This window comes from Dermacentor variabilis, chromosome 8 (genome assembly GCF_050947875.1).
Source record: "Dermacentor variabilis isolate Ectoservices chromosome 8, ASM5094787v1, whole genome shotgun sequence".
NCBI lineage: Eukaryota > Metazoa > Arthropoda > Arachnida > Ixodida > Ixodidae > Dermacentor > Dermacentor variabilis.
This window is the reverse complement of record NC_134575.1, coordinates 75519500-75528470: the sequence shown is the minus strand read 5'-3', so window position 1 is coordinate 75528470 and position 8971 is coordinate 75519500. Positions and strand designations below refer to the sequence as shown.

Below are 8971 nucleotides of genomic sequence, written 5' to 3'. Positions count from 1 at the left end.
AGAACTTTCGAAGTTAATTAGCAAGCGTAAGACAGCTGACACAAGGAAGTATAATATGGATAGAATTGAACATGCTCTCAGGAACGGAGGAAGCCTAAAAGCAGTGAACAAGAAACTAAGAATTGGCAAGAATCAGATGTATGAGTTAAGAGACAAAGCCGGCAATATCATGACTAATATAGATGAGATAGTTCAAGTGGCTGAGGAGTTCTGTAGAGATTGATACAGTACCAATGGCACCCACGACGATAATGGAAGGGAGAATAGTCTAGAGGAATTCGAAATCCCACAGGTAAAGCCGCAAGAAGTAAGGAAAGCCTTGGGAGCTATGCAAAGGAGAAGGCAGCTGGGGAGGATCAGGTAACAGCAGATTTGTTGAAGGATGGTGGGCAGATTGTTCTAGAGAAACTGGCCACCCTGTATACGCAATGCCTCATGACTTCGAGTGTACCGGAATCTTGGAAAAACGCTAACATAATCCTAATCCATAAGAAAGGGGACACCAAAGACTTGAAAAATTATAGACCGATCAGTTTACTGTCCTTTGCCTACAAAGTATTTACTAAAGTAATTGTAAATAGAATCAAGAACACCTTAGACTTCCGTCAACCAAAGGACCAGGCAGGATTCCGTAAGGGCTGCTCAACAATAGACCATATTCACACTATCAATCAGGTGATAGAAAAATGTGCGTAATATAAGCAACCTTTATATATACTTTTCATTGATTACGAGAAAGCGTTTGATTCAGTCAAACCTCAGTAGTCATGGAGGCATTGCGGAATCAGGGTGTAGACGAGCCGTATGTAAAAATACTGAAAGATATCTATAGCGGCTCCACAGCCACCGTAGTCCTCCATAAAGAAAGCAGCGAAATCCCAATAAAGAAAGCTGTCAGGCAGGAGATACGATCTCTCCAATGCTCTTCACAGCGTGTTTACAAGAGGTATTCAGAGACCTGGATTGGGAACAATTAGGGATAAGAGTTAGTGGAGAATACCTTAGTAACTTGCGATTCGCTGATGATATTGCCTTGCTTAGTAACTCAGGGGACCAACTGCAATGCATAATCACTGACCTGGAGAGGCAAAGCTGAAGGGTGGGTCTAAAAATTAATCTGCAGAAAACTAAAGTAATGTTTAACAGTCTCGGAAGCGAACAGCAGTTTACAATAGGTAGTGAGGCACTAGAAATTGTAAGGGAATACATCTACTTAGGACAGGTAGTGACTGCGGATCCGGATCATGAGACTGAAATGATCAGAAGAATATGAATGGGCTGGGGTGCGTTCGGCAGGCATTCTCAGATCATGAACAGCAGGTTGCCATTGTCCCTCAAGAGAAAAGATTATAACAGCTGTGTCTTACCAGTACTCACGTACGGAGCAGAAACCTGGAGGCTTACGAAAAGGGTTCTACTTAAATTGAGGACGACGCAACGAGCTATGGAAAGCAGAATGATAGGTGTAATGTTAAGGGATAAGATGGGCGAGGGAACAAACGCGAGTTAATGATATCTTAGTTGAAATCAAGAAAAAGAAATGGGCATTGGCAGGACACGTAATGAGGAGGGAAGATAACCGATGGTCATTAAGAGTTACGGAATGGATCCCAAGGGAAGAGAAATGTAGCAGAGGGCGGCAGAAAGTTAGGTGGGCGGATGAGATTAAGAAGTTTGCAGGGACAACATGGCCACAATTAGTACATGACCGGGGTAGTTGGAGAAGCAGGGGAGAGGACTCTGCCCTGCAGTGGGCATAACCAGGCTGATGATGAACTTACCCTATGCGCTTTTCTATGTCTGGTATAGGATAAATGTAATGTTTAGTGGTCGCGCTTAGCCTGCGGTAATCTATGCAAGAACACGGAGCCTTGCCTTACACCTCAACTGAGATCAAAGGCATGGTGTAGTCGCTCTCGCAACGCTCGATCACACTTAGAGTCAACGTTTCTTTTTTACCTCTGCATCCATAAACTCCCGTTGGCGGGGTGAGACTCGATAAGCCTTTGAACGTTCCGGCTCCGGAGAAGTGAGCTCGATGCTGTGTGTAAGAAGTGATACCTTTGCTTACCCATCTTCAAATATGTCCGGCAAGATTCAAGATTTCCTGCACGTTCGTCATTTGTTCAGGCGCCAGCTGCGCTTGAGAGACCAATTCCCTAATTAGTTGACCCCTATCCTCTTCGTTAGTGACCACCATGAGCCCCGAAAACTCCACAGGAATCGGTACGAGAACATTTACCATCACATATACCACGGCTTCCCGTTCCCTGCAAGGCTTGAGCCGATTACAATGATAAACATGCACTGTCGTCGACTTTCCAGGCAGGCTTATAGCGTAGTGCGTATGCGACAGTTTCTGCGCCATGCTTGCGCGAGCTTCCCACTGCACCTCGAGCGTGTTTTTCTGCAATGCTCACAGAATCATTACTTCATGAAGTAATGATTCATTCAGTCATGAAGCTGTAGTCTGTTGGCTATGCGCAAATTTAGGCATGTCGGCTTTATGGCCTGTTGGCTTATCGGCCTTTTGCCTGATCGGCCTGTTGGCCTATCGGCTTGTTGGTGTATCGGCATGTTGGCCTATCGGCCTGTTGGTGTATTCGCCTGTATGCTTATAGGCCTGTTCAAGCTCATGGAAGCCTATTAGGCCTCACATACACAGCCTTGTGTTATTTAGCAGAAAATAAATTTTTATCTGAATACTTGAAATTATTTTTGTTTACAGAAATCACCACAGTCGTCAAAAAGGTTGTGGCACAATCAATCACTTCCGTCGCACGTCGCCCGGCTTGTGTGCAAGGTGCTTTCGAACATTCTTCATCCTTTGTTTCTGGTCTGCGTCGGAAACATCGCTGCCCATGTATATATACCTAAGAAAGCTGCAAGGAAAAAGAAAGGAGAAAGTTTAAAAACATGTTTATAAAAGCTGTTAGAATGTGTATGTATACAGTGAAGCGTTCCACAAGTATGCATGATTAAGGCTTTAGTGCTACAACGCGTGTTTGTTCTATTTTAGTCAATGTGAGTGCAAAGTGAATTTAGGTGGAATGTTGGCAAAGAATGCAATGCGCCTGTGAATACAACCAGTTTTATAGGAGTTGAAAGAGGCAAGCTGACTTTCTGCACTATTTGTTTGGGGGCACCCAACCACTCCTAAGAGATACATATGTGACTGTTCTCATGAATGCGTCGTCCCACCGACGAGTACGAGCCATTCAGCGAGAATGCACAAACAGCAGCCACCGTCGGCAAGAGAGGTGCAGGCAGGTTCACTAAGAAAGCTTCCCATAAATGAATTATGTGGATCTCGTACTCATCTGTGGGAATCGATGTAAGTGTTCATTTGTGTTAAATAGCAACCCATTCTTCTTTATTTTCTTTTACTGTGGTTACAATTTGTCATAAAGCAGCTTTAAGTAGTGCCAACTCTATCCTTAATGTCTATGCTGAATCCCGAAAAGTGGGAAACAATGACTCTTGCGGACTAACCCATGGTCATTGAAGTGTAGCGAGAAGTATATCTCTGTTCATGTTGCCAGAGAATGTAGATTTTGTGCATGCTTTTATCTGTAGCGATGTCATGACTTGGGCAAAATAACGATTGACCAGGTAGCATGCAAGTGCATGTGCATGCAACAACGTATTGAAAAGCTTTTTTGGCTACTTCTGGAATATAACTTACTGGCAAATTCATTATTTGAAATTCGTGATTATTGCGGTGATTAGGCAAGTCAATGGTGCACAATATGAGACGGACTTCAATCCTTCGGCTTTATTCAACGCCCACTTGAAGAAAAAATAAAATTAGCCTTGCATGTACACCTCTGACCAGAGCTTGCGTACAATATGAGGTACCTCGACATCCAATCGTAGAGTAACATAGGCTAAATACTGGTGCCCATGTGATCTTTATGTGTAGAAAATACTCATGCCAAATATTTATGGGACGATTACTGCGCAATATCAAAATAATTTTCATTTTCAATTATAAGACAACACGCTTTCAATGTTATACAAAATATAAAAATACAGTACAGATTCCGCAGCGCCAAAACACCCGAAAAGGCTCAGCGAACAGTGGCCCTGCTTCTGAACTGGTTAAAATGGCCTTCAATAGCTTGTGCTGATTCCTACCCATTAGGAAATGTCTGAAATTTTTTTTCGTTGGTGGTGAGATTGTAAAAAATGAGATAAACTTGAGTTCCTTTTCTGTGTTGCATTCATATATTTATGGGCATTTGTGTGGAATATTAATGGTACAATATTTGAAAAAGTCCATCGTGTTTCCTTGCTAACGTCTTAAAGCTACAGACACCTGCTCAGTTGAGCACGTCAAAAGTAAAATACCAAGTCTTGCGTAATGGAGGGGAATTTAACCAGAGCACATCACCTCGCCGATCGTGGACTTCGTGGTGGAGCCACTGGTTTGGGCTGCGTGTACCTAGGGTGCAGATAAGGGAGTGACGGTTAGCATGCTTCCACGGAAACTGGTCCAGGTACTCTTAGCGAAGGCAAAGATAAATACGACGGAACCCACCTCACCATTAAATTGAAAGTTTTTTTCCGATTAGCCATGAAGCTAGGCAGCGAGACACCGTACTGCCACCAAAGAGACGCGTCATGCATGAGGCGCATGTGCAGCCGGCCTCCTTTCTCGCTCTCGCCTCTGGACGCGCTGTGTTATCCAGCGGCGCCACGGCGGAGTGCACGCGTAACAAGTGCTTGAATAATCATTCAGAAAAGTTTGAATATGCATGGAGCTCATTCAATTGCGCCTAAGCAGCTAAAAATTAATGTTTTTTTACCGTTCGAGAGATGCACATACTAAATGGCGCATACCTCCTCAAATTGTCATGACAGTTCATTGAATAGCGGCCCATACCTACTGGCACATAGCTATGGATGCAGCTTGGCATCAAATAAATTAATTCAAGAGTGGCATATAAGCAGTGGCACATAGCAACACAAGTTGGCGTGAAACGGCTTAGCCATGGAAAGCTGCGTGAAGTGCCCTGAAAATGCTAATAGAATTAAAACTTGTGGGACAGAATGAAGGGAGGGAACCTAGTTGTACGATTCGGGCAAGTGAGCGATTGATTGAATTATTGATTGACTGTTTATTGGTGTATGACAATATATGTGATGGAAGGCGAAGGCAAAAGCCATTCAAAGATGGCTTTAGGGAGTTGTCCCCCATACTGGCAAAGACAGCAGCAGAGGCGCAAGCAATTTGCTTACATTGTCTTACACTTCGCCAAAACCATCAGATTTTATACATTTTCATACCCCCCATTTCAATAAACCACCAAAATAAAAACTTTTACCACTATTTAGAGATCGTTATTCATTAGCATACATCATTTGATATCAGAGAGAGAGAGAGAGAGAGAGAGAGAGAGAATGAAACCTTTATTTGAAATCGTGACTTGTCAGTCGAGGTGGGAGAGTCCCTTATTCCAGGAACCCTCTGGCTTGGATCGCCCTCCGGGCCCGGGCGACTAGTTCGCGCTGGTCGACCAGGTCCGGCTTGGAGATCGCAGCCTCCCATGTTTCAGCGAGGAGGTTTTTATCTGCGTCTGCTGCTATTAGTCGCTGTGATGCTTGCTCGGGTGTTCTTGCATTGCAGGAGGAGGTGCGCCAGGGTGTCAGGCACGTTGCAGTGTGGACAGGTGTAGCTGTATAGCGTCGGGTGGAAATGATGCAGCAAGATTACGTGGGTAAAGGTAAGCTTGTTAGTTTGGGATGTGGTGTAGGGTACACCCTGCGTCCAAGCCGATAGTCTTGTAGTAGTGCTTGGTAAGTTAACGGTATTGTTTCCGTTTCCTCCACTGATTTGTGTGGGTGGGACCTTTCTAGAATACCGTGCGGGGAAGCCCGGTTGACGCTTGCGCGGGCTGTGGTGTGTGCCGCTTCATTCCCCTCGAGTCCCTCGTGTCCCGGAACCCACATGATGCAGGTGTAGGGGGGAGGAGTATCGCCACGTTTCAGTAAGTTGATCGCTTTGGTGCAGACCCTGCCTTTCATGTAGTTGCGTGCCGCTGTTTGAGAGTCGGTGAAGACCACTATGGCATCCTCGCTTGTATGGGTGGCGAGTGCTATAGCGGCCTCCTCAGCTGTGTCCGCGCGTTTGGCGAGAATTGTCGCCAACGCTAGTGTCGTCCCCCTGTAGTCTGTGACGCTGATGGCGAAGGCGTTTCGGCCCGGATACTTGGCTGCGTCCACGTAGCGAGCGTGCGAGTCGTTACGGTGCTTGCGTCTGATGGCGTTTACCCTGGAAAACCGCCTGCCTCGATGGTGTTCTGGATGCATGTTCCGAGGGATCTGAAGAACTTGTAAGCATTTTCGCAGCTTCGATGTGATCTTTTCCTTACGTTCGCCATCGTGTTCTATGTTGGTTACGTATCCTGTGCGTCGGAGGACTGCTCGGCCTGTGGTTGTAAGCTTGAGTCTCTCGATCTGGTTGATGAGGTGCGCTTCCGCGAGTTCTTCCCAGGTGTTGTGAACTCCCATGCGAAGCAATCGGTCAGTGGAGGCGTTGTCGGAAGGCCTAGGGCGAGCTTCGTGGCCTTTGGCATTAGAAGGTTTAGCTTTTGTTTCTCGGCTGTCTTCAGGTTGAGGTAAGGAGTTGCGTATGTAATATGCGGCTGTAAAGGAGGGCTTGTACACTTTGCAAAGTTTCGTGCTCTTTGAGGCCATTGCGGCGATTGGCCACCCGTCGTATAAGATGAGTAAGCTGTGCCACGGTGTTGTGTAGCGTGTGGAATGTGGTGGAGCCGGACCCGTCCTTGTGTATATGGACTCCGAGGACTCGAAGTGAGTCGACCTTCGGTATCGGGACTCCCTGAAGAAGGACTTGCGGGTCCGGTGCGTCGTGGCTTGGGGGCCGGCCCCGGGTGCGTGCCCCGAGTACTAACAGCTCGGATTTATCTGGGGCACAGTGGAGGCCGCAGGTGTTGAGGTGCCGTTCGATGATGTTGACCGCCTCCTGAAGACGGGTCTCCTGTTCGCCCGTGCTCGCGCCTCTCGTCCACAGTGTGATATCATCTGAATATAGAGCATGGGATATCCCTGGGATGGTGTCTAGGAGGCGGGGAAGGTTGAGGAGGGTCACGTTGAAGAGGAGTGGCAAGATTACCGAAGGTTGTGGCGTACCCCTGTTAGGTAGGTGAAATGACTTGCTTCGGAGGTTGGCAATCCCCACCGTGGCCGTAAGGTTGGTGCGGAAAGCGCGCATGTTGGCGTATGTTTTGGCACCACAGCCGATATCTTCTAGATTACGGAAAATGGCTTCATGGCCCACGTTATCAAAGGCGCCCTTTACGTCTAGCTCTAGAATGGAAGACTTGCTGTGTTTGCTCAAATGGTCAAGAATATATTCTTTTAGCTGGAAAAGGACGTCCTGCGTGGAGAGCATCTGGCGGAAGCCGAACATGGTGTGCGGATAGCGATCGTTTCCCTCGACATGTGTGGTGAGCCGCTCGTTGACCATGTGTTCAAACAGTTTCCCGGCGCAGGACGTAAGGGAGATGGGACGGAGGTTCGCGATGGAGATGGGTTTGTTTGGCTTGGGTACCATGGTTACCTCCGAGTGTTTCCGGGCTGTTGGTAGCTTGCCCGTAATCCTGCAGTCGTTATAATACCGAAGGAGAGCCGTCAACGCCTGAGGGGGTAGCTGTCGAAGGTGCTTGTTGGTTACTCTGTCTTTGCCCGGGCTCGTATTGCGCGTTATCCTAGAGAGGGCCGCCTGCAACTCTGCCTGTGTGAAAGGCCGATCTAGCTCTTCGTTCGGCGCTCCTTGGTACTCCCTGGGGGTGGAAAGGTTGGTGGCAGTGGTTTGCGGGTTAGCTAAGCCGTGTAGCTTCGTCTGAAGTTCTTGGAGTAGCTGATCCTGTGTGCCGCCATAGTTGTGGATTAGTCGGTGAATTGTATGTCTTTGTTAGGTTTTGGTGTGGGTGTCGTCGACCAGGGATCGAAGTATATGCCGTCTTCTTTGTGCTGAGGGTTCCTTGAAGTTGGTCGCAGAAGGATCGCCAGTTCTGACTCGCTAGCTGTTCAGCGTACTCCTGTGCCTGCATGCTTAATAGGGCAATTCGGCGCTGGAGCTTGCAGTTGAGCTTTTGGCGTCGCCATCGTTTGAGGAGCGATCGCCGAGCCTGCCGTAAGTGCAGTAGGTGTTTATCAACCACCTGGTTGTCCTCGTCTAGTTGAATCGTCCTGGTGTGGCCGTCAGCCGCACCTACGATACCGTTTAGCGAAGATTCAACGTCTTCGATGTCCGAATCGTTGTCAAGCTCATTCCTATACGCATTCCAGTCAGTGAGTCGCGCCTTTCCTGTCTTGTGCGCGCGGTGAGATTGTTCAACCTCGATTTGAATTATGTGGTGATCGCTCCCTAGCGTGTCCGGGAGTCGGGTCCACGTGGCCTTTCGCACGTCTCGAGTGAACGTGAGATCAGGATTGGTGTCCCGGGACACGCTGTTGCCCACTCGGGTGGGTTGGAGCAGGTCATTCCATAACGTAAGACCTTGCTGCTGTGCGGCATCGTGAACCCGTGCCCCTTTCTTGGTGGTATTGGGGTAGGCCCAGGTAGCGTGTGGGGCGTTAAAGTCCCCTACTACAACAAGCCGGTTGCCGTTTACGTTCTTGCGAAGGTCCCGGACGAAGTGGTCGTAGCGGAGTAGCTGCTCCCGCGGCGGGCTGTAGAGATTGGCGAGGTATGGGCTTTGTTGATTCTTGCGAGTCGGCAACACCTCCACTATGGTGTGTTCGATTTCAGTGTCTTCAATTTCGTGAGGCTGTGCGGTTAGTGTCTTCTTGACAAGAATTGCGGTGCGGGCAGTCTGTGCCCTAGTGTTGCAGCCGGGGAGCTTTATTTTCATGGTGTTGGTTCCCTGTAGCGCGATTATGTCAGGATTGTTTGCTTTGAGATATTCTTGCAGGTTGGCCGAGCGGGGTCTATAGGATCTGC

At 47.9% G+C, this 8971-nt stretch overlaps 1 protein-coding gene across 1 annotated transcript in view; it reads right to left on the bottom strand.

Moving 5' to 3' along the window:
* Positions 1-2820: 2820 nt before the first annotated feature.
* Positions 2821-8971, bottom strand: part of LOC142591443 (uncharacterized) — a 62323-nt gene continuing 56172 nt past the window's right edge. The window contains exon 3 of the mRNA XM_075703771.1: positions 2821-2882. Coding sequence (XP_075559886.1) covers positions 2821-2882 — 62 coding nt within the window. The remainder of the gene's footprint in view (positions 2883-8971) is intronic.